General features: G+C 43.3%; 1 protein-coding gene across 9 annotated transcripts in view; it reads left to right on the forward strand.

Moving 5' to 3' along the window:
• TRIP12 (thyroid hormone receptor interactor 12) overlaps positions 1-26,015 on the forward strand; it is a 175,188-nt gene that overhangs the window by 143,057 nt on the left and 6,116 nt on the right. For 8 of the 9 annotated variants that reach the window (XM_038416259.2, XM_038416257.2, XM_038416261.2 and 5 more), the window contains 4 exons: positions 833-987; positions 1,579-1,743; positions 17,565-17,729; positions 25,768-25,881. In XM_038416259.2, the coding sequence (XP_038272187.1) occupies positions 833-987; positions 1,579-1,743; positions 17,565-17,729; positions 25,768-25,881 (599 nt within the window). Of the gene's footprint in view, positions 1-832; positions 988-1,578; positions 1,744-14,124; positions 14,239-17,564; positions 17,730-25,767; positions 25,882-26,015 lie in introns of those variants that run through there. The other variant, XR_006274455.1, reaches the window with a different exon arrangement.

The following is a 26,015-nucleotide window of genomic DNA, read 5'->3' on the forward strand; positions in this document are numbered from 1 at the left end:
CCTTCTGCCTTGGGCAGCTTTTTAATTGTTAAGGTCTTCTGATCTTTTAGGGTCTCCTTTGATCCCAGGCTTAATGTTTGGAAGAGTAAAATATCCTAATCTGAATGGAGCGAGCTGTGTAACTTTTTCCCCCCAGTTGATGGCCAAGCCATTGTTATCTTAACTCCTTTTGAAGCTGGGTACCTAAGGCTATTTTGTGTCACCTTTCCTACTTGGTACCTCAGCCCTTTTACAGCCTTCTTTGGTAAAGTCCATGCATTCAGGCAGGCAGCAATACACACTTGAACAGGGAAACAGTCACATATAATAATCATAAGAAGAAATAGGTATTTTCCCAGTCGGTCTTGGGACTTTCATACTCTCAAGAGCGTTTATTATCTTAAGACTTTTATGTAATGTAAGTACATTCATATGTTTAGAAATCTGGATGGAATGTTTAAACTTTGAGAAAATGAAGAAATAAAAATAAAGGGACACTGTCAGGGTAATAAGTTATTAAAATTTCCGTGTTATGAATATGAACAGTGAAAATATTAAAATTCTAAACTTTGTTCAGCTTTGGCAAATAAAAACAAGTCCATTTCTATTTCAGTTGGTCCTGCAGTATTACAAGATTGTTTGGTTTTTTGTTTTTGTTTTTTTTTTGCTAGTGCTGCAAGGAATGGTTAAATTTGTAACTGATGAGGTGAAATAGAAATATCAGCTGACTTTTTTAACAACTTAAATTTTAGGCCCGAATGACTGGACTCTGTGCCTTTAACTCATTTTTTAAATGAAACAGCATTATGCAAGAACTGAACTTGCCCCCCACCCCTCTTTCTTTCCCCAACAGGAAGTCAAGAAGGCACAAAGTATATTCATAATCTCCAAGGCCTATTTGCTCTTCCTTTTGGTAGAACAGCTAAACCAGCTCACATTGCAAAGGTTAAAATGAAGTTCCGTTTTCTGGGAAAACTAATGGCTAAAGCGATCATGGATTTCAGATTGGTAAGAATGAAATTTGATTTTTATCTGAAGTAATATATAACGATATTTTCTGGAGGTTCCAATGTAGAACACTTACTGCTAGACTTTAGATTCAGGAAGACAAAGTTGGTAATGCTGCGAGTTTGATTATGGCATAATATTGAGAGAACTTGAATTTCAGCACTTTCAATGCCAGTCAGTATTTTAAAATGAAGATGGGTTGTAATCTTGTTAGAGGGTCTCCTGAGTGACTCTAGCTCATCTTTCTCTGCAAGAGAAAGCACCTAATTTCTGTTTACATTGTGATTTTTATCCCTTTAGCCCAAAATTATATGGGGCTTGTGATATAGTAGCAAATGATGAAAATTCATACTTGCTTATCACTACCATACCTAGGTCTTTCAACATAAGTCTGTTCTTTTATATTAAAATTGCCACTAAATTTATCTCAAAATACTATATATACCGTATGACAAACTACTCTCTACTAGTCCAAACTTTCCATGTGTTGGAAAAGGTACTGCTCAGGGAATGAAACATCAAAACTTAAAGCTATTGAAACTGAATTTTTTTTCATTAACTATTTAAAAACAATGCTGCTTTGGCTTCCAGGTGGACCTTCCCCTTGGCCTTCCTTTTTACAAATGGATGTTACGACAGGAAACTTCCTTAACTTCACACGACTTGTTTAATATCGATCCAGTGGTAGCTAGATCAGTATATCATCTTGAAGATATAGTGAGACAGAAGAAAAGACTTGAACAGGACAAATCACAGGTAGGAAGGGAGGGTAATTTATATGAAGGGGAAAGGCCAACCTGGATTTTACATATTTCTGGATTTTTGCAAGCCATAGTTGACATAGTGAACATAAGTATCTTCTTATAAATATTTAATTGGTATATTCTTAATATGCTAATAAAAATTACTATTTTTATCAGTATTACTATTCCTCTTGTATCAATTTGAAGTCCAAAGTTGTAAATAATTTGCTAGCAATGGGCAACCATCGTGACTTTTTTGTAAAGGTACAGACAAATCTACGTTGGATGATGTGGCGTACAGTATATGGCAATGAGTGAATTCCTAGTCTTTTATTAGCTAAGAGTTTTCACCTCTAGGCACAGCCTGAATTGCATACAAGCACAATTATTAACTGTGCATCACACTTCTGGGTTTTGGTTTTTTTTTTAACACTGCAAAAAAAATTTGGTATTATAGAGAAGGGTTTATTTGGGTAACCATTGTATGTTGGGCACTGCTCAGCAGCTCTGTAGACACATCAGGAAGATCCCCTTCCCCCGGTACAATCAAGACTTTTCACACATGTTGGAGAAAAAAAGAATAAATTGAGACAAATGTCACATCATGTATTTTGAAGTTAGACTGAGTTTCCTGATTTAGCAGAGTCAGATACATGCACAAATTAAAATACATGTCCAATACAAGGTCGAAAAGTCAGTACTGTATTGAATTCCTTAATTTTAAAGCAGCCTTGATATTTGAGGCATGACATGAGAATTTCCTCACTGCTTCAAGCAAATTGTCCACATCTAATTTTTTGATCAAAGTGGGAGAAATTACTTGTACTCAGGAAGAGCTTTGATACCTCAGTGCAATTCCTAAAAGATAGCATACACAGAGTTAGCCAGGCTGCTTTTCAGAATTTTGCCAATGTTACCAGTTTTGCTCAGATGAGGTCTAGAAGATGTAGGGCTAACCTACACTAGAAGCGCTATATCCACGCAGGTGTATGCTGACAGGAGAGCTCTCCTGTTGGCACAATAAATCCACCTCTGCAAGAGGCGATAGCTGTGTTGGTGGGAGAAGCTCTCCCACTGACATAGTGCTGTCCACACTGGCGCTTAGGTTGCTGTTATTTACCGTGCTTGTTGGGATAGCTTATTCATACCCCTGAGTGACAGAAGTTATACCTAAGTAAATGGTAGTGTAGACCTGGCCTTAGTTAAAATGCTGACAGTTTTGCCTATGCTAGCACTCCACTGGAACTGAGCTAGTGAAGTATTTGTGGGAAATATTTGGCAGAAGAGCCAAGCATAGACCGGTCTTGTCTACGTCTGAAGTTGAAGACTTGCCTCAGTTCTGGCTTTAATGCCATGAAGTCTCTTACAGTGTTCCCTTTAGTATTTGTTCTGATCATCTGAGTTTTGATGCTGTGTATTTTGATAAGTGATGGTTTAGTATTTGCTCTAAACTTCCCATCAAGACGTTAGTCTTACAACTTCAGTTGGTAATTTAACGAGTTTTTATTTATTTTAATGAAAACCTTCACCAGGAAAATGGGGCTTTACTATGAAATTTTGGGTCTTTCCTATCCCCTTCCATGTATCCAAGAGATCTGAGACTTTGAAGCCACTTTAGAACCCAAATATAAGTAAATACTTGCTTTGCTAAACTGCAGGATGTTTCTGGGAGCGTGTATTTCAGTGGGACGCCTAGGGTGCTTTTGATAACTTTGCATATTGTCTATACTAGGGAAACCTCCAAAACTTTCCCAGTTACTAATAGCAGTTCCACTCCACGAGTGGCAACAATGTAATATAGATTGGCTCTTGGCTTGTTAAGCACCATGTTATCTAGCTCAGCTCAGATTCAGAGGCCAGTCTTCACTAGGGCTCCCAGTATTAATATTGGTGCAACTGAGTTTTTGTTAGCAATAGTGTGAAAAATCTGTAAAACGTAACTCTTGTATGCATTGAAGGGACCTATTCAGTCAGAGGCAATCTGCATCTCACTTGCAAAAGGGGAGCAATCATCTGAAAAAGCCCAACCAACCTCCTGGAGGGGAGGGGAATAAACAGGGCCAAGAGGGATAAGTGAGGATCATTAAGGGATGATGGCTGCATTTCTATGTCTAGACATGCAACCATGTCTAGTTGGCAGCCGGTGTCAAGTGGAGTGCCCCAGGGGTCGGTCCTGGGGCCCGTTTTGTTCAATATCTTCATAAATGATCTGGAGGATGGTGTGGATTGCACTCTCAGCAAATTTGCGGATGATACTAAACTGGGAGGAGTGGTAGATACGCTGGAGGGGAGGGATAGGATACAGAAGGACCTAGACAAATTGGAAGATTGGGCCAAAAGAAATCTAATGAGGTTCAATAAGGATAAGTGCAGGGTCCTGCACTTAGGATGGAAGAATCCAATGCACCGCTACAGACTAGGGACCGAATGGCTCGGCAGCAGTTCTGCGGAAAAGGACCTAGGGGTGACAGTGGACGAGAAGCTGGATATGAGTCAGCAGTGTGCCCTTGTTGCCAAGAAGGCCAATGGCATTTTGGGATGTATAAGTAGGGGCATAGCGAGCAGATCGAGGGACGTGATCGTTCCCCTCTATTCGACACTGGTGAGGCCTCATCTGGAGTACTGTGTCCAGTTTTGGGCCCCACACTACAAGAAGGATGTGGATAAATTGGAAAGAGTACAGCGAAGGGCAACAAAAATGATTAGGGGTCTAGAGCACATGACTTATGAGGAGAGGTTGAGGGAGCTGGGATTGTTTAGTCTGCAGAAGAGAAGAATGAGGGGGGATTTGATAGCTGCTTTCAACTACCTGAAAGGGGGTTTCAAAGAGGATGGCTCTAGACTGTTCTCAATGGTAGCAGATGACAGAACGAGGAGTAATGGTCTCAAGTTGCAATGGGGGAGGTTTAGATTGGATATTAGGAAAAACTTTTTCACTAAGAGGGTGGTGAAACACTGGAATGCGTTACCTAGGGAGGTGGTAGAATCTCCTTCCTTAGAGGTTTTTAAGGTCAGGCTTGACAAAGCCCTGGCTAGGATGATTTAACTGGGACTTGGTCCTGCTTTGATCAGGGGGTTGGACTAGATGACCTTCTGGGGTCCCTTCCAACCCTGATATTCTATGATTCTATGATTCTATGATTTGTCATTTTAGTACTTGCAATTTATGAAAATACTAGATACTATTCAAGACAATTCACATAACACTTAGTCCTCCTTTAAACAGAAGGCTAGTTTTAACCTTATCTATGGGAGGGCTCTACACATCCATCAGCAGCAGCATAGCAAACTCACACAGGTGTGAAGTGACCTATTCATTTCAGTGAGATTTCTCCGATGAGAGAACATCCAGCGGAGATGAATGTAGCCTGAAATAGTAGCTCTGAGGGTATGTCTACACAGCAAAGAGAAACTGTCAGCTGGCTGTGCCAGCTGACTCCAGCTTGCCGGGCTCTGGCTGTGGGGCTGTTTCATTGCAGTGTAGACTTTGGGTTCTGGCAGGAGGGGGGCTCTAGCACTCTCTCACCCTGCAGGTCAGAACCTCATAGATGTGCAGGGCCCCCCAGAGCTTGATGCACACACAAGGGCAGGAAGCAGAGCCCATACCCTCGGATCCCAGCTCAGATGGGGGTGGGGAGGGTGTAACGATGCTGGTTCTGGCAGGACACAACTGTGAGTGCCAGTTTAGGACAAATTTGCTTAAAGCAGGGCAGTTACAGCCCAACACAGGGGTTTTTCCATCTCTAAGGCAAACCAAACCAGCCAGACGGAGGACTTTGGTTTTACCCCCTGGCTAACCACTAGTCACACAAGCAATTCTCTTAGACACTCCAGTTTCCCAGTATCACCACCAGTGCCACTCGTTATGGGGACAAAATGTTTATGAAAACCAATACCCCAGTAAAAGGAAAAAAAAAAAATTCTCTTGATCCCAAAGGACCAAGCCCCAGACCCAGGTCAATATACAAATTAGATCTTGCCCACAAAACACACTGTTGCCAATCCTTTAGAATCTAAAATCTAAAGGCTTATTCATAAAAGGAAAAAGATCTAGAAGAGAGCTAGAATTGGTTAAATGGAATCAATTACATACAATAGTGGCAAAGTTCTTGGTTCAGGCTTGTAGCAGTGATAGAATAAACTGCAGGTTCAACTCAAGCCTTTGGAGTGCATCCACAGCTGGGATGGGTCATCAGTCCTTTGTTTAGAGCTTCTGTTTGTAGCAAAGTCCCTTCAGAGATAAGAAGCAGAATTGAAGACAAGATGGAGGAGCTGCAGCAGCTTTTTATAATCTCTTGCCATGTGGTCTCTGCTTTCTTTGTCCCAAAGACAAGCTTTCCATCACATGGCATGGAAAAAGTCAGAGTTCTGTCCATAGGCATGTCCCTGCATGTCGTGCTGAGTCACAAGGTGTATCTGCCTTCTCTCAATGGGTCAGTTGTATAGCTGATGGTCCTTAATGGGCCATCAAGCAGGCTAAGCAGAGCTGACACCCAGCTTGTCTAAGGTGTCACCCAGAAGCATAGCACAAGTTTGAACTACAGTCAGTATAGAGCCAATACTTTAAATACAAAAATGATACATGCATATAGATAGCATAATCATAACCAGCAAATCGTAACCTTGTCTTAGACACCTTATTTGACCCCTTCACACAAGATTTGGTGCCATTACAGGACCTTGGTTACAACAATGATCTATACTGTCCCAGATATGTCAGTAATGTCACAGGGAGCAGGGGAGGAGTAGGGATGGAGGCTCAGACCTCTCCAGAGCTTGGTTCATCTAAAGAAGGCAGGGAAAGGGTAGGGGGAGTTCAAGAAAGGTGTTGATGAGTTGGAAAGGGTTCAGAGAAGAGTTGTGAGAATGATTAAAGGATTAGAAAAAAGTCTTGCTAGATGCGGTAAAGATCCCTTCTGATCTTGGAATCTATGAACCTCTTTAGATGTGAACTTTTGATTGTGTTGCATACATGGGAGGGGAATGTAGGGCTGGCAGGCGCCTCTGTCACCTCCTTGTCTCTTCTCGCTCCATGTTTCCCTTCCCAAACAACTGATCCACCCCAACTCTTCACCCCCTATTACCACCTAATTTTTCCACCTAATCACCCTCCTCTCCCAGAGAGTATTTGCATGTAATAGCTTTTCTTTTTTTTTTTCTTTTTTTTTTTTAATTTAAAGTAGAGATGCAGCCATATATTTCATGTGGGTGTGCACGCCATGTATACTGGAGCCAGAAAACTTTGCCTAGCAGTATCAATAGGGTCAGTATCTGTGGCCACAGCCCCTCTTGTGGCAGTATAAGGGTGGTGCTGCCCCGACTGTCCGTTCTTTCTGACCAACCATGGCTAGAGTTGAAGGTCGCTGTGGTGTCTTCACCTCGCACTTCCATTCTTTTTTTTTCTGGTAACTTTTCTTGTGTGTATATAGTAGTAGTACCTTAAGTTTGGTTAACAGTTAGTTTAGTGTTAGAGTAGTTGGCTGCTTGTGTGATGCCCTTCCCAGGGTTCAAGCATTGTCCATCCTGCATAGGGACCATCCACAATAGAAACTCCCACAGAAGGTGTTTGTTGCCTCTTAACGAGGACCACATTGAGGTGCTCCATCTGCAAGCTGCTCACAGAGGACTCAGGTGGTGAGAGACTTGCTGTTGAAACAGCACCTTCTGGAGCAGGCCATGAGGCCCACTTCAGCACCAAGGACCTCTTCTGACCAGCGGTGTGAGGTGTGAGACCACCCCACACTCTGGTTCTAGCGTTTTCCCATAAGAGGAAATGTCTTTTGCCCTCCTCTGATGTGGCAAAGGAGGAGTGCTGACCGGCACTGTGCTCCCTCCAGCACACAGGATGGAGCAGGTCAATCCAGCTGCTCCTAGACACCACATCAAGAGCAGCAAGGGCTTCTACTGTCCACTCTGGTCCTGGCCCTTGGATGTCTGAGTCTAGTGCCAAAGATGTCAGTACCAGCACCGACAGTCTCCATGCCAACCGCATACAAGGCAGCATCAGATCTACTTTGCCTCTCAGTCCAGACTCTCCACTGGTTCAGGAGTGTTCCGGTGCTATAGCTTCTGCCAGTTCATTCTCCATTGTGCCCTGGATGTCTTCTGGCCGTGTGGCAGAGCCACTAGGTCCATTGGCACCCCAGCCCACACCACCTGGGCCACAAACTATGGAACTGAGGCCAGGCATGGCACTGAAGGCCCCCTAGACACTTGTGTGTCCTTCGGCACTGTCTTAGTCAAAAAAGCTAAGAATGTTGAGAATCATTAGGACAGGGATAGATAAGACAGAAAGTATCATACTGATTTTAAATAAATGGTACACCCACATGGTGAATACTGCGTGCAGATCTGGTTGCCCCATCTCAAACATTTATTGGAATTGGAAAAAGTACAGAGATGGGCAACAAAAATGGAGAGATTAAAAAAGACTGGGACTGGTCAGCTTGTAAAAGATGACGAGGGGGGATATAAAATCATGACTGGTGTGGAGAAAGTGAATAAGGAAATGTTGTTTACTCCTCATAACACATACGCAGGTAGTCCCATATACCAGGCTAACTCCTGCATCCTGTTCAGATGTGACTGAAGTCAGTCTATCGTCCAAATAGCTATCCCTTGGACACACTGGTCTGACTCCCCCTCCGATCCTTATAGTGGTGGGTAATTCTGGAAAATGTATGCCAGGGCTTTCCTTTCGCTCAGCTTCCACAGACCAGGACTTTAGTCATCGATGCCTCCTTAAAAGGTTGAGGACTGGATCTGGAGTTGCTGAAAGTTCAAGGCCTATGGTTAGACCGTATCAATGTGAAGAGGAATGATGTTTAAAGGCAGCCTGCTTAACAGGAGGAAGTACTCCTCCGGGGCAGCTTATAGGCCAAGTGGAAATGGTTCTTGGTGTGGAAATGGTTTTGGTATGGTCATTAGGCTGGGAAGTTCAACTGACACTGACTTGTATTCAGGACATCTTGGAGTACTTGTTACCCCTTTAGTCTTCTGGTTTGGCCCTGGCATTGGGAGTCCACTTAGTTATGATTTTGGCACTTCATCCATCTATCCATGGGAAATCAGTGTTTTCAAACTCCATGGCAGTGATGTTGTTTAAAAGGAGTCATTTGTCTCCACCCACCAGTTAGAGCCTGTTGCTTTGTGGGACCTTCATTTGAACCTCTGGCAACTTCTTTCTGCCTTCTGTCAGAAAACTGCCTTCCTTGTGACATTTAAGATCTGCAAGGAGAGAGTGTGAATTGTGGGCTTTGACGTGGAGCCTCCTTACTTAGTCTTTGGAAAATTGCACGTAACCCTGTAGCCACACCCTCATTGGGTGGAGGTGGGGGGGTGTTTTTTAAATCAGAAGTAGTTTCCCAGTTTTACTTGAACCCAGTGTTATCTACCAATATTCTTCCCTAAGCCTCATTCAGCCCCAGAGGAGCAGTGTCTTCATACTGGATGTCATGCAATTGTCTAGCTTTTTATCTGAATAGAACTAAATCTTCCTCACCTCATCTGTTTCATGTACAGACTGAGGGGTCAAGTAGTCTCAACAGACAGTCTTCAAGCAGAAGAAAAAAATCCTGGGAGGGAGACCAAGAAAAAGGGAAGGTCACCCTCTTGAGCAGAGAATGGAGAGACTTTACCTCCTGAGCTCACCGCTCAGGCTTCTACTTTCTCAGATACCGAGATTCCAGTACTACATAAAAAGACCTTTGGCAAGCAGCCCTGTGGAGCACTGTCATTGATATTGGAATTGGATCCTCTTCAACAAAGGGATTTTTTTGAAGCCCCAGGACTCAGTCGTTGTCCTTGGTACAATCCTCCTCTGGCCTCTGTAAAGAGTGCATGACTGCCCCTTGGTACCTTCCCCAGTAGCTCTTCATATAATGACTCCCAAGGAACAGTACTCGGGTTCTCCAGCACTGTCCAGGTTCCCTTGCTCATGAGGACCTCTGAATATTGGAAGAGCCAGAAGCCCCACTGCTGAGACATATAGAGGACTTTCCTGCCAGTACTCGCATATCCTCTGGTACTGCCACATCCTTCCACAAAGATTCAACATGCCAGTCCCTCTTTGGCGTAATTGACCCTAGTATCGATAGTTTGTTCCTCCACTGGACATGGATGAGGACACTTGCATTGACTCAATGTCTGTCCAGGATTACACCACATTCCCCTTCCAACCTTCTCTCTCTCCATTGAAGTGCATCCTGAGTAGGAGAGTCCTAGCTGATTTGCCAGCTTTGGCAAGGATACTCTTGGGTCCTGCTCCCTTCCCTTATGGCCCAACACAGTGGGCTCTTTGAAATCTTTGGACTCCATATGGCAAAGGGTTCTACAAGGTGCCCTCATGCAAGAGATCACTCTACAATAGAGGAGACTCCCATCTTTTCACAAACTCTGCTTCTCACCAGATGAAGCTGTTATGCCAACCCTGACATCCTACACAGATGACTTCAAGGCCTCATGAAAGGAATTGCAGAGGTCTTACAGATACTGTTAGAGAAAATACAAGAACTTCAGCATTCCTTGTTGGACATCTTACATGCTTTTCCCCAAGAAAGGTCACCTTTCCCATCAGTGATGCTTTGTCACTAACCAGTTACCATATCGCAAACATTAGTCACCATACCTCCCATTTTTTGGGGGAGCTGATTAAAAAGTACTATATTCCTGCCAAGGGTTTGAAGTATCTTTTCTCTCATTCCACCCATAACTCTCTCGTCATCAAAGGAAACAGATGGTACCAATCTAGATCCTCCCTTCTGACAAGGAGCTTACATGCCCGGACCATCTTAGCTGAAAAAGCTGTTTTTTGTTGATCTACAATTCTGAGTGCCAACTAACAGGTCTTGATGGCAAAATATAACTTTATACATTTATTCCAAATTGCTCATTTTATTGAAGATCTGAATCTAGACCAGATGGAGCAGTTTCAGGCTCTAATCACAGAAGGCCAGACAATTGCTAAGGCTTCCCTTCAGTCCTCATGCAATGCTTTTGATGGGAACTCCTGTAGTCCTGCATTGAGCATCATAGCTGCAATCCTCCAGCCTTCCCTGGGAAGTATAAAACACTGTGGAGGACCTTCCTTTTGAAGGGCCTAAGCTTTTTAGTGATGCCATGGATGGCTCTTTCCACTCCTTCAAAAACTCCAGGGTGATTTTGTGACGAAAAGAAAATTACTCCTGGGGGAATTGTGTGCCACTGCGCAGAATTCATGTCTTCTGCAGGAAAGCAAAGAAATTTGCAGACAAATAACTTCTGAGGGGAAGCAAAGGTAAGCTGCAGCCGGCGGAGATGTAAATCAGCATGGGGGGATGGGAACTGGGTGTGCATGGGTGGGGAGACATCCATCACTGCTGTTGGGGACGGGACTGAGTGAACAAGGGAGACTGTCCCTCTGGCTTGCCATCGTGGCACACCCAGTGTAGGGGGGCAGGGCTTTGGGGTGTTTGGAGGTAGGTGCGAGACCGGCTCTGTCCCCTAAGGCAGAGCATAATGTAGCAGCCTGCCTGCATAGTTTTCGTTCTTGTTAGTGAATTCCCCCAGGAGCATAAAACAGGTGTAAAAGTTTTTTAAAGTTCCTTTACACTGACAGAGTAGTGTAAAGGAGCCTTATTGTAAACAGTAGTATGGCCGTATAAAGCACCACAAGCTTTTAGTGATTAGAACTGGTCTAAATTTTTGGACTGAGATTTTCCTATCAAAATGTGCTCCATGAGCTGTTTACTAGTGACCTTTCTGGAAATAGTCAGTAGCCAGTATAAATTGAGTTTGATACCCCAGCCCTCACTTGCTCTTCAGTTGCCCATGATGTAATACTGACTAAATGGCTGCATACATTTATTGACTAATAACCAGAAATAAAGGATCAAACCTAGTTACATTACCGTTGGTCAGAGGGGATTTCCTCTGGTGCTCCCCATCCCATTCTCCAATCATTGTATTGTAGTTTAAATACATTACCAAAATAATTGAAACTCATGTGATTATATAGTCTTATTTTGACAAATAAAATATTTAGAATCTTGTAGAATTTTAATTTTTTGACAAGAATTCCCCCAGGAGTAGAAAATACAGCAAGTCGCAAACAGCTCAGTGGTCTCTCACAGTTCACTACCAGACCTCCATGAGACCAACCAAACATTCGAGGAGGTCTAGATTTCGTAAGAAGGGTCTGTCTTCCACAGTGACATTGCAGTTGGTTACTTCTTCCAAGTATTTGTTTTGATCGACTGGTCGAGGGTCACGAATTGCTCCCCTTTCTGGATCATGTGGTGCACCAACCTGTCCTCAATCACTCCTGTGGGCACAGTCTTTCCCCTTTCCTACTTTTCGGGAGCTCATCACTTCTGACATGGATCGTAGAGGTGGCTTCACTAGGCTATTCCTTTCAGTTCAGCTCCATCCACCCTTCCAACCCCTCTCCTCATCTCTCTTTTTCTTTTTCAGGGACCCTTCTCACAATAGTCTCAAGACAGGAGGAACAATCCTTCCTACTCATGACTTGATTAAACCTGTTCCAGTAGACTTTGTAGGAAAAGACTTCCCCTCAAGATACTTCCCAGATTGTGGACTTCAGGAATGCCTTTGTCCTCTTCCAACAGTTAAGAACGGCAACATTGGCAGCACTAATTCCCTCTTTAGATCCTGGGTACTAGTTCATCTCCCTTGACTTTCAGGATGCATGCTTTCATATGCTATACGCCCTTCCCACAGATGCTTCCTACAATTCATCGTTGGCAAGGACCACTACCAATTCCAGGTCCCACCCATCAGCCTTTCAACTGCTCCAATGGTCTTTAAAAAGCTCTTCTCAGATGTTGCAGCCCATCTTCATCAGATGGGAATAATTGTATTTCCTTTCCTGGACAACTGGCTCATCAAGGGTCACTGTCTCTTTTTTTTCAAGGAGCAGTCAGCAATCAACAAGGTCCGTATCCCCTTTCCACTTTTTGGGCCTTCACCTCAACATAGAAAAATCTAGAGTCATACCTTTACAGTGAATAGACTTAATTAGAGCCACTCTAGACTCCATTACTGGCAAAGCATGCCTGCCCATGGACAAGCTTGCTACCTTGTCCAGCCTCATTGCCAGGCTACAAAAGCACACAAACCACAGCAAGGGTTTGCCTTTGACTTCTGGACAACATGGCAGCCTGTGTATTTGTAATATTCCTGTCAAAACTACACTTCTGTTGTCTTCAAGCCTGGCTTAGGTCTGTCTGCATCCCCAACAAGCACTCTAACTATCCAGGTAGGTGTAACTCAGACGGTTCTTCACTTCAAGTGGTGGAAGGGATACCCAAAAGCTGTGTAGGAATTCTACTCTGATGTCCGTTCTGCACAAAGATAATCACCACAGATGCCTCCCTGTGAGGCTGTGGTGCCCATTTTCAGGACTTCACAGCCCAGGGCAAGTGCCTCACTCCCACTGCCCCTGGGAACATCTCTCCATATCAAAATTATAAAAATCACCAGGGAGGCGCAAGATCCCAGTACTTAGGCACAGGCGACATAACACTCTAGAATTGGTGCATGTTCCACCACATAGTAGTTTATCTACCAAGGCTACAGAAAAACATAGTGAACTCCCTAAGCAGGTATTTCTGTCCCCACATAATTCAGCTCCCACATATGGTTGTATTTCAGAAGATTCGGCTCAGCCAGGTTTCCCTAGAGAACTTTATTTGCATCTGTGTCCAGTGCAAAGAGCCAACACTTCTGCTGAGGGGCTGCAATGTGTTGGGAAATGCTGTCTGCTTACCTCCAGAACCATTGTTGTTCAATGTCTTGAAGTTTAAGTGAGAGATCTGTAGCCATCCTCCTAATGCCATCATGGCCACAACAAGGAAAACTTATCTCCAGAAGTGAAGATATTTTCAAGCCTAGTGTGTGGAACAATTCGTCTCTTGAGTCTATCCTCATGCACATTCTTGATTATCTGCTACATTTGAAAACTATTGGTTTCTTACTTAGCTAAATTATGGTCCACCTGGCTGCCATTACAGCCTTTCAGTTACACTCCCTCACCCCCCCCCCGCCTCCCCAATTAAGGGATTTTCAGTCTTTACTCACCCAACTACTGTAAGGATTAACCTTTTGTCCAAGAACCAACTCCACCATGGGGCCTTAAGACATCATTCCTCATAACCATCATCTTGGCCAGAAGGATAGGTAAACTAGAAGGTCATCTGTCTGCTCCACTGTATACGGTGTTCTGTGTGAGTGATAAGGTGACATTATGTCCCCATCCTTGCTTTCTATCTAAAGTTGGATCCATTTCACATTAAGCAGGATGTTCATTTACTGGTGTCTTGCTCCAAGCCTTGCTTCTTAGAGAGGAAGCCAGTTTTCACACACTTGATATAAGAGCTCTTGCCTTTTACCTCAACAGGAATAATCTCTTCAGGGCTTCTCCCACTCTATTTCCATCATGGAAAGAATGAAAGATCACCCAAAAACTGTCTGAGTTTTGGGATGCATCTTGACTTGTAATGATGCCTTGAAGGTACGTCCTTCACCTTTTGGTGACGACCATTCCATCAGACTTCCTTGTACCTCTGTGGCGTTAATGAAGAACCTATCTATCTTAGGTGATGAAGTGAGCTGTAGCTCACGAAAGCTTATGCTCAGATAAATTTTAGTCTCTAAGGTGCCACAAGTCCTCCTTTATATCTGTCATACACTTACAAGGCCACCAGATGTTTTTTGGTGTACACATTTCCCCAGCACTGTGCTATCATGCATGCTTCTAGAGCAGATGCAGTCTTTGTTGAGATTGTTCTATGATTTGTGCTGAATCTACCTTCTGACTACCCTCCTTCGTAATTGGGGTACTGCTTGGGAATCTCCTAACGGGGAGCACCCATAGGGACAATATTTTGAATGAGAGATTACTTACTTCGTACAGTAACTGGGAGTTCTTTGAGAGGTTTTGTTTCAAAAGATGCTCCATTATCTACCCACGTTCCCTGCTGCTTGTCATTCTCTGGACTTTGTGGTTGAGGAAGAACTGGAGCACCGGTGGCCTGCTCCTTCCTATACACCCTCAAATTGGCATAGAGATGTGTAGGATGCCGGCATAGACTCATGGACACTGGTGACAAAATCTCCGAGCATGCACAGGCATTTGCATGTTCTGATGTGGAGCCACCTATAGGGACAAAACATCTCAAACACTGGTTACTGTACAAGGTGGTAACCTCTCCTTTCCAGATAGCTAAACGCTCTCTGCATGTGCTCAATGTAATCCTTGATGTGTGTGTGTGTGTGTGTGTGTGTGTGTGTGTGTGTGTGTGTGTGTACTGAAAAGCAAACTTCCTTTCAAATAACATTTTAATTTAATTTCCTCCAAAGGACTAATGGGCATCATGCACTCTTGTGGTAACCTCAAGCATTGGAGATCCTGGTGTGATGACCTGAACCCTAGTTTGACATCTATCTGTGTGCAAAAAAAAATTGCCAGAATGTGTTGACTTTAAGAAAAGCATGTGGGGGTTTCCCATGGACTATATTTTCAACCCCAGGGTCAAATGGCTCCAAATTTGGATCACTTAACAGAACCCCACGTCCCTATGAGGCACACCAAATTTCATGGAAATCTGATTAACTGTGTGGATTTTAGAGAACTTAGGTCAGCCAATCTTTAAAAGCTAATCTTAACTTTAACTATAGCAGAGCTGTCACTTCGCTATAGTAACATTCCCCCGGTATGAAAGTATAGCATTAGCATTCAGTGATAACCTTTCTCATTCTCCTTCCCTTGAGTTGATTCACTTACCTTGTTTAAGGCTTACAGGACCTTGAAAAAGGAATATTTGATCAGATATGACATGTATATGTCTTTTTAGGTGTATGCTTAATAGTGCCTCAAGGGGAAAAGCTGTTAAACAAGCATCTCCATCTCAGTGCCACATGTCAGAAAGTACATGAGCCAGTAATACAGTAGTAGTGTTTTGATACTTCCAGAGATAAGTTAACAAGCCATTTTTCTTCTACACAGTAGTGCATGGCCTTTATATTAAAGGTGTCAATAAAATTAATGCTAGCAAAACCTACTAGTGATGGAGTTGTAGTTTTGAGAAACCTGTAGTCATTTAGCCTTAGTCTGCTTGTGTTATGAGCTCGAGGTGTGATTCTCGGCTCTCCTATACGTATGCTAGCTCTCATCTGGGCTGATATGCTAAAAATAGTAGCACAGCCACAGGAGCAGCATGGGCTATTCACCTCAAGTATAAACCCACCTCAGCCTCATGGTACTTGGACAGCTAGCCTGTGCTGCAGCTGTGGTAGACGCCATTATTTTTAGCATGATAGCTCAGATGAGACCAAGTTCCCATATGTCTGTGATCTTGGAATCACACATCTATCTTATAGGATAGACAGATGCTTAAATAATAACAGATTTAAAGGTGAACTGAAGCGCTTCCTGCACTGTTTTAGATGTTAGTGATACAATCAATTGTTGAAAGAAACTCAGGAGAGTACACTTGGGTCTAGTCAAATAAGTAAAGGTGGGAATGACTTGCAGCTGTGATGTCTTGTTTCAAAATGTGTAGGTCTATGCACATTTGGTTAACTTAAAATTTTAAACAGTTTTTACTAATTTAAAACTTGTTTAGTTCACCTTAAAGGATTTTTTTACACCAGGACTTCCTTATCTTTTTCAAGAAAAGTCCGTATAAAGCTTTGAGTAACCAAAATGCTAAGCTTTTATTGGGCCACTTAGTTACATTTTCCTTGTAATGCAGCAGAGGCTCCTCTTGTGTTCCTTATGAAACTCTTTATGGAAACCGATGGTGTAATCTGTTAATTTGCAGATTTTGTGGAAATATTCATATTCAGTTTTGTTTGCACATGTCCTTGACAATATGTGTATTCTTAGACTTCTGTGGATTTCTTCACTATCAACTGTAAATATCAACAACATTCTATTGGGGAGAGTTGTGGTAGACTTTTCACATGTGTACTCATTTTAAGAATCTACAAACTTACCTATTCCTCACGTTTTGAAAGGTGTTTCTTTAAAAAATATACTTTGATGCCACTTAGTTGCCAACAAGTTGGCAGCAAATTTTGTTCCCCAACTCCCAATAGCAGCTAGTAGTACTCTCTTTGACTACTGAGTTATGATCCTGTATTCCCATGCACATGAGAACTTACTGTTAGATGCAAAGTTTCTCTTCTCTCCCCCATTTAATTTCCAAACAGTAAAAAGACTGAAAATAGTATGTATGCGGTATTATAGCTCTCATTTACTGTAACAAATCTCATCAGAAAATCAATGTAATTCTTGGTGTTTAAGTTGATGGCTTCTACTCTTTTAGGCTCAGTTTTTAGTCTGCATTAAAACAAAGCCGTGGTTTGGTTTGTTTTTTCACACCAACCTTTACTAGCTGTCTGATTCTGCTTTGAAGTAAAGTAACTCCAGAAACATCAGCAAAACTATGCTTCAGCCATCTTCCAGACTTGTTCACAGTCAAGGCAGATGTTATTGACTATCTTGATTAGTTAACTTGTTTTATATACATTACAAGTTAAGATTAAAGGGGAACAAAAAGTACTGTTATCTGTATCCGATGTAAACTTGCATCCGATGAAGTGAGCTGTAGCTCACGAAAGCTTATGCTCAAATAAATTGGTTAGTTTCTAAGGTGCCACAAGTACTCCTTTTCTTTTTGTAATCTGTAGCTGATCTGTTTCAATAACTGCTCTGCAATGAGAATCGTGTATTTAGTAACCAATATTACATGTGTTAGAATGCTAAATAATTTGTTGATAAACTAAAGTAAGTGACTGAATTACTCACTGGCTTTCATTTTCAATTTTTTTTAGACCAAAGAAAGTTTACAGTATGCATTGGAGACCCTCAATATGAATGGCTGCTCAGTGGAAGATCTAGGACTGGATTTCACATTACCTGGGTTTCCCAATATAGAGCTGAAAAAAGGGGGAAAAGATATACCTGTCACCATCCACAATTTAGAAGAGTATCTCAGAGTATGTAAAAGCAAATCTGTAATTTTTTTTAATCACATAACTTTTCCTGTCTTATAGTTAGTTCAAAGTAGTTTATTTTAAGATGTATTTTAATTGCTTGTTTTTTGCAAATTGGTCATAGCAGTAGTACTTTTCAACTGGTTGCTTCTGTTTGTCTGAGGGCCCTGGTAAGAAATTAGAACAAATACTTTGTGAGTCTTTGTAATATACAGCTCGACTGTAGAAGAATCTGTTCCTTAAGGTTTCAGAAAACTTAGTTTGTATCCATGGAAAATGTAGTCCTAAATGGCATGATTTTTCACTGGGAGCCGTGGGTTCTTAGCACCTCTGAAAACAAAGCCAGAAATTACTGAGACAAGTATTGAACTAATACTTTGGACTGTAGTGCAGAACACTGCTACACAAGATTATTGGTTTCTGAAATGACTTTGGGACTCTACCTCTGCAAGCCAGATGGTATGTGGAAGGTGAGAGTCTTCAGAATTCTGCTTGAATCACTTTTTCGTCCACCCTAGCAACCGGTTTTATAAAATCGTGAGTGCTATTTTTCTTGACATCTTTAACTTATGTCTGTGTTCACTTCAGAACTCGCTTCCACAGAATATTCCAGATGGTAATAAATGGTGGTAGATCAGGGCTGGGCAAACTTTTTGGCCTGAGGGCCACATCTGGGTGGGGGAAACTGCTTGCGGGGCCATGAATGTGGGGTTGGGGTGCAGGAGGGGGTGCAGTGTGCAGGAAGGGGCTCAGGGCAAGGGGTTGGGGCAAAGGAGGGGTGCAGGGTGTATGAGGGGGCTCGGAAGGGGGTTGGGTTATAGCAGGGGATGCACAGTGCAGGAGGGGGCTCAGGGCAATGGTGCACAGAGGGGTTCTGCAGGGGCTCAGGGCAGGGGTGCAGAGTGTGGCATGGGGCTGGGGTGCAGGCAAGGGGCTCAGGGCAGGGAGTTGGGGTGCAGAAGGGGTTCGGCTCCGGCCCGATGCCGCTTATCTGGAGCGGCTCCGGGGTGGCAGCAGCGCGCAGTGGGGCTAGGGCAGGCTCCCTGCCTGCCCTGGCCTCAGCCCTGTGCCTCTCCAGGAAGTGGCTGGCCCTGCAGCCCCTGGCTCCGCACACTGCCCTTGCCTGTGGGTACCTCCCCAAAACTCCTATTGGTTGTGGTTCCCTGTTCCCAGCCAATGGGAGCTTTGGAGGAGGTACCCACAAGCAAAGGCAGTGTTCTCAGCCCTCTGCCTCACCTCCCCCAGGGGCCGCAGGGATATGGTGCTGGCCACTTCTAGGAGAGGCACCGGGCCTGCAGCACCACGGGGGTGGCAATCCCATGGGCCAGATCCAAAGCCCTGAGGGACCAGATCTGGCCCGCAGGCCATAGTTTGCCCACCCCTGTAGTAGATAGAATGCCCCCAATTTCCTACTGCACAAACCAAAGTAAACTTGCAACTTTTAATAAGCAATATCACAAATGCTGTGGTGATCAGTTTCCAGCACTTGTGTTGGGAAGGGGGAGAGAGGTAATACACTTAGAAAATTTAGTACTGGGACTTCTGCCTGATCATGTAAGTAGTCAAGTTTTCCGCTCCCATACATTTTGAATCTGAGTGCTTTGACCCTATGCATGCCACCCCATGCATTTGAGTTCAGATTCTTTTAATCAGCAGTGTCCCACTGATGGCTGCACTTGTACCCAAAGTGTACTCGTGCCTCACATAGATGTTGAAGCAACACTAGCTGCCCCTCAGTTCCTTCTCACCACCCATGACTCAGTCACAACCCTGCAGTCTGAGCTTTTTTGCTCACTGTGTGGCCTTCTCACTCTGTGTAAATAGTAGTTCTTCAAGTGATTCCATATGTCCACTCCACTGTAATTTTGTGTGTGCCTTATGCACAGTTTTCAGAGAATGTTTTCCTTCACATTAGGGTAGCTTGAGCGCCCTTTGCCGTTGCACACCACTGCATGCCGGTATAGGAGGATGAAACTGCCCCCAGCTCCTTCTTACTGCCAATGCAGGTTGTTGCAGCACTTTCAGCCTTTCTATCACAGGTTTATTTCCCTCATTCTTTGTATACAGCTTGTTTGTTTAGTAGTGGTTAGATACAGAGTATAGTTAATCTTGGTGATTAGGTTTCAACATTTAGGTCCCTTTTGGGCCAAATTTGATTACCTGGACCAGAACTGGAGCCATGTCTTGCTCTCCAGGGTTTAAGTCCTGCTGGTTGAGCGCCAGGTTGATGCCAGTCAGTGACCATACCCGAGCTGTCTAAATTGTTTGGAGTGCCACGTCAGTGACAAGCATCGCATTTGTAGAGGACTTAAGCCTCACTGTAAAAAAAATTAGCAGCAAGACTTAACTGTCTCCTTTATGGAGATGGCACTTCGCCTCCATTGGAGCAGTCATGTTCAGAGCAAACTCCAAAAGTAGCACCATCAGTACAAAGTGCATCTCCCAAGATGTCTTTAGCACCGCATTCTGCGTCTCTGATAGTGAAAAGATGTAGACCTCATTCAGCAAGACCTTTGGTACTGGAGCCACCTAGAAGCAAGGAGACCGGGGGGACTCTGAAGGGAAATGTTCCCCTGAGAGTTTCTCTGCTAAAAAGGGGCTCATAGACTCCAGAACCTATACCAGGTCAGTCACGGCTGACCCCTGAAGTTGCTATACAAAGACACTAAACTCAAGATCCAATTCTGATACTGACAACACCAAAGATGTATGCTGCCTCCAGAGAACTGCTTGATCTTCTGGTACTGGTATCTCCTGTGGTACAGGAAGGGTTTTGGCTGGTACCAGAAACTAATTCCCACACTAGCTCTGCAACAGCGTGCAGTACCTAAAGAGGCCAGTACATTTCAGGGGAAAGCCTGGTACCACCATCCCCGAGTTTAACTTTACTGGTCTCCTGTCCACACAGATTCTGCTCCACCGCTATTGCAGGACTTTGAGCCATCTTCATTTGGATTCGTAAGTGGGGTCTTGTGTCACATACTAAAGGGGAAGCTTATCCTCCATCAGTATGGTCCATGGATGTCACAGCAGTCTCAGCACTGGCCACATGCAAGGGGCAATGGCCTGCACAACGATGGGGCCCACCACTACATCAGCGGCTTTTATAGACACAGTTGGTTTGCCTCCCCTCACCTTTGAGTTGACTTTCAAGGGTGCACAAGATCATCAGCGCCACAAACAACATTCTCAGATGCTCAGGACAGGTACCAAGCAGCTGCAGGTTACTCAAACAGTTCCTCTGCCATCAGAGGCAGATTAGTCATTGATTCAGTGACCTAGTGCATAGTCTTCCTCAAGACCATAGGAGGCTGTAGAGATGAGCGATCCTCCACCACTGGAGGATTACAGGCTTATCGATAACTTCTTAAGAGTGGCTTTGGTGCTAAACATTCAAGTAGAAGAGATCTGTGAGAAATCCAACAAGCTAGTGGACATGTTATCTTCTCTGGGGCCCTCCAGAATGGCACTATTGACTGAGCAATTGTGGAGCCACTCAGAACGCTTTGACAGATCCCTTCTTCCATATGGCTAAACGGACAGAGGGGAAATACTAGTCCCTCCTAAGGGTTTAGAATAACTCTGTACTTTCACCTGCCCCCATGCTCTTTCGTGGTGGCAGCTGCTAATGAGTGTGAGAGACGGGACACCAAGTGTTGATGCCAAAGGGTAAAGAATCAGAGGCTGGATTTGTTTGGTTATAAAGCTTTTATTTGTCAGGAGACCTACAACTTAGAATTGCGAATCAGCAAGTTCTCCTCAGTTGCTACAACTTCTCCCTATGGGAAAACATCCTGAAGTGTAAATACGAGGCTACTGGAGGACTCCAGGCAGGAGTTCATTCTGATGGTAGAGGACAGTAAGTGGTGGCTTGGACTTGGCAGCTCAGTCCATGGTATCTGTTCTATGAGGAGGTGCTCATAAATGCAGTCTTCCAGTCTCCCTGCTGAAATACAGCAGACCATCCTAGACTTGCTCTTTGAGGGTCCTCTCAGCTTTTTGGAAAAGATTGACAATAGGCTAGATAGCCTAAAAGATTCCAGGGCAACACTGAAGTCACTTGGAATCTTTACACCAGCAGCAAAGAGAAAGCAATTCCGGCCCCAGCAGGCTCACAGAGCTTTGTACCTCAGCCCCAATACCTGCTGAGAAGAAAGGGCAGGAATTACAGGCAGTGACCATCTTCCCCCATCCTCTGCAACAGTAGGTTCCTCTTGACTAGCAGTCCAGTCCAGTCCAAGCGTGCATTTTGATACAAGTAACTACAAGTGCATCTTTTCTTATCCATATCTTTGCTAATCATCTGTCCCACTTCCTTCATATTTGGACTTCTATCATATGGGATTGGAGAGTCCTAAGCCCAGTGGACCTAGAGTATTTTCTTCAATTTGTTTCTATCCCTTCTTTCCACCACCCTTCCCTGACCCTCTTTAGGGACCACTCTCGCAAGACGGTTCTTGGAGGTCCAATCTCTCCTTCTAGTAGGTGCTATAGAGGATGTTCCTCTGTTCTTTTTTTCTTTTTCTTTTTGCTGGAGGGGTATTATTCCCAAAGCAAAAGGTCGTCTCAGACCTATTTTGGATCTAAGAGTTAAACAAGTACCTGAAGAAAATAGTTTTTTGTATTCCCTGAAATAGGGCGACTAGTATGTTGCCCTTGACTTAAAGGATGCTTACATCCATATAGTGATCTATCCGGATCACTGGAAGTTTCTCAGGTTCATAGTGAATGGAATCCACTATCAATTCATAGTACTTCCGTTCCATTTATCAGCAGCCCCTTGCATTTTCACAAAGTATATGGAGCCAGTAGATGCATATCTGTGGAGATTGCCTGGATGACTGGCTGGTGAGAGGCTGGTCTGAGTATCGTACTGTCCAATGTGACCATCATTCATTCCAGCTTCAGTGCCCTGGAGCTGTTAGTCTGTCTGAAACAATTCTAAAACCTCCACAAAGAATAGAGTTTATTGGAGCATTCTTGGATGCTATGGAAGCTGGTGCATTTCTGCCCCAATTAAGGTTCCAAATGCTTTGAGATCTGATCTTGGATCCAAGAGCACATCCCATTACCACAGTGTACCCTTGCCTCAGACTTCTGGGGCACATAGCAATATGGCAGCATGTACCTACTTAATACAGCCAGACTACACCTCAGAAGGCTTCAAGGAGGGTTAGCATCAGTGAATGCCCGCTATCGACATCTAGACAGACTGTTTTGCATTCCAGAGGTAACTTGGTCCTCTTTGGACTGCGGGACAAACTTTCAAACATTTGTATGGGAGTTCCTTTTGTGTCTTAGCAATCAATGTTCATGTTGGTCACGGATGCTTCGTTCCTAGGTGCGGGGCATGCATCAAAACCCTGCAAACTCAAAGGCTATGGTCTTCCCAGCATCTAAGGACTCTCATAAATGTTAGCTATGAGCTATCTGTCTGTCCTGTTACTGTGAGGAAAAAATCGTATAGTGTTTAATGGACAAAACTGCGACTATGTTCTGTGTAAACAGACAGGGAGGAGTGCATTCATCCCAACTCTGCCAGGAGGCAGTTCTGCTTTGCGAGTTCTGCATAACCAACTCCATTCACCTCAAAGCTGCTTATCTCCAAGGAGAGCAGAACATGTTGGCAGGTCACCTAAGCAGATCCGTCTCTGCTCACCACAAATGGTCACTACATCTGCACATGGCCAGGTCCGTCTTTCAGCTGTGGGTGACTCCCCAAGTGGACCTGTTTGCAACAGAAAATGCTATTTGTTCTGCTCCCGGGAGATGGGAGGCAGTGTCACAGCTCAGGTTTGTTGATTGATGCTTTGCTGCTATCATGGGCCAACTCCCTGCTGTGCTTGCCGTTCCTCAGATACCATTACTACCCAGAGTTCTGAAGAAATTCAGGAAGTGCTTCTGAATAGCAGAAAGCCTTCAATAGGAGTATTTACCTGGCCAAATGAGAGAAACATTTCTGTTGAGAAAAGATAGAAAAATGTTTCCCAATGCAGGCATCCATTACCCACATTTTCAATTATCTATTGCACCTAAAACATCAAGGTCTGACAGTTACAATAAAATATATTTAGCAGCGATTTCAGCATTTTATTCGCTGGTGCGTAATTGCTTTTTTCTAACCCCATAACTATTAGATTTCTAAAGGAGTTGGACAAGTTATACCCTCAGGTACATGAACCTGTTCCTCAAGGGGATCTCAACAGTTACTAACAAAAAGTAATGGGACCTCCCTTTGAATCTCCCACAACTCACCGTCCGTGCAGCCTCTCTATGAAAGTGACATATCTGGTTGTGAAAATCTCAGCAATGAGATTTGGCTGAATTGAGAGACTTGCTTTCAGAGTCTCCTTATACAGTTTTCCATAAGGATAACTTACCTCCATTCTCACCTAAAATTCCTGACAAAGGTGGCCTGCAATTTCCACATTAAACAGGTAATTTTTCTGCCAACATTTTACCCAAAGCCTTACATTCTTACAGATGAGCAGAAGCTTCATTCATTGGATGTGAGAAGAACATTAGTATTCTACTGGACCACACTAGGTCCTTTAGGACCTCAGTGCTGTTGCAGATTGTGTGAAAGGTAAACTGGTTTTCACTCAGAGGATTTCCTCTTGTATTCATTTGTGCTACGAATTAGCTAATGGCTTGCCGCCACCTAGAGTATTGGCTCATTTGACTAGAGTGCAAGCAACTTCAGTGGCCTTCCGAGTACAAGGACCTATTGGAGATATTTGCAAAGCAGCAACCTGGTCATCAGTTCTCACGTTTGCTGCCCATTATGCCATTTCCTGTCAGTCTAGGAATTTTGGTCGGGCTGTTCTACGATTGCTGTTGGGATAGAGCCTGCCTCCATGTTAATCTACTTGTGAGTAACCAACAGTGGAAAGGACATGTGCAATCACTTGGGGGCAGGGGATGTTGCGTACCTTTCTGTAACTGTTGTTCTTTGAGATATGTTGCACATGTCCATTCTACAGCCCACCCTACTTCCCTTAGAAGTGGGAGGTAGAGGAAGACTAGATTTTTTTTTTCCTCTTCTTTGTATTTACTTTCTCTGAAGTTCAATAAACTGTTAAACTTTGTGGGATAATTGGGAGTAAAATTCTCCCAGATGATTCTTCTCCTATTAATAGTCACATTATAAAACCAACCAATGCATATTTAGCAGGAAAAATTATTCAGTAGAATAAGGATTTCTATTTCAGAAATTTCCAGAAGGATACATTTCAACATAATGCTATTTCATGAGGAAAAAATAACTAACTTTATCTAGATGTTGATGATAGATTGTAGGTGTTGTGCCATTCAATATGTTTTGACCATAGGAAATATGACTTATACAACTTTTTTTTTAATGTACCCTCTTTAATAAACCAAGCTTAGCTCAGCATTTTAAATGCTTAATAAATATTTACCTTAATTTTGGGGAAATATTATATGTGGTATTCTAGCTGCATAATGTATTTCAAATGGATTTTTAATAAGATTTGAATGGGAGTCGTGTGTCTGATTTCGGAAGCAGGGGAACATCTGTTTCTTAGCGTGACAAGTACATCTGGCAGACTCACTCTTGTACAAAAAGATATATCCAATTTCTATTAAACTAGTTAAGAACAAATTCCCTGTTTAAAATGTCTCACTATTTACATATTGGGGGTGAAGTGGAAGGATTATACAGGTCAATATTTTACTATCCAGTTGTTTTTTAAACATATGCTATAACCACCTTTCAGTTAGATTTAGAGTGACTTATCAGTCTTTGGAGGAAGTTGTTTTCCCTTTCTAGGTACAACTGTGTGCATTGGTACAACAAATATGCTGGTGTTGGGCTGGTGAGAGGTGACAGAAGTGGTGCAACATTGTACAGCACCAACTCAGTCAAGCTCAGGTTCACACATCTTTATATGGACATGTGGTTATGTTGCTGATTCTCTTGCCAAGTCATCATATCCTTTGTATAACTCCACTGTTGAATATTCACATAGCTTCTCATTGCCTGTTCACTTTATTGTGGGTTTTTTCTTCATTTTTACAGCTGGTTATATTCTGGGCACTAAATGAAGGTGTTTCCAGACAATTTGACTCATTCAGAGATGGATTTGAATCAGTCTTCCCCCTCAGTCATCTTCAGTACTTCTATCCTGAAGAGGTTGGTAAATGTGAATTTATAACTGATATCAATCAGTTATGTCGATTAATATTAATATACATTCTTAACCCCATATTTAGTTATGGGCAGGTTATTGTGTAATTCTCTCACAAATAGGGAAATATATTTATGAA

Source organism: Dermochelys coriacea, chromosome 9 (assembly GCF_009764565.3).
Source record: "Dermochelys coriacea isolate rDerCor1 chromosome 9, rDerCor1.pri.v4, whole genome shotgun sequence".
Lineage (NCBI taxonomy): Eukaryota > Metazoa > Chordata > Testudines > Dermochelyidae > Dermochelys > Dermochelys coriacea.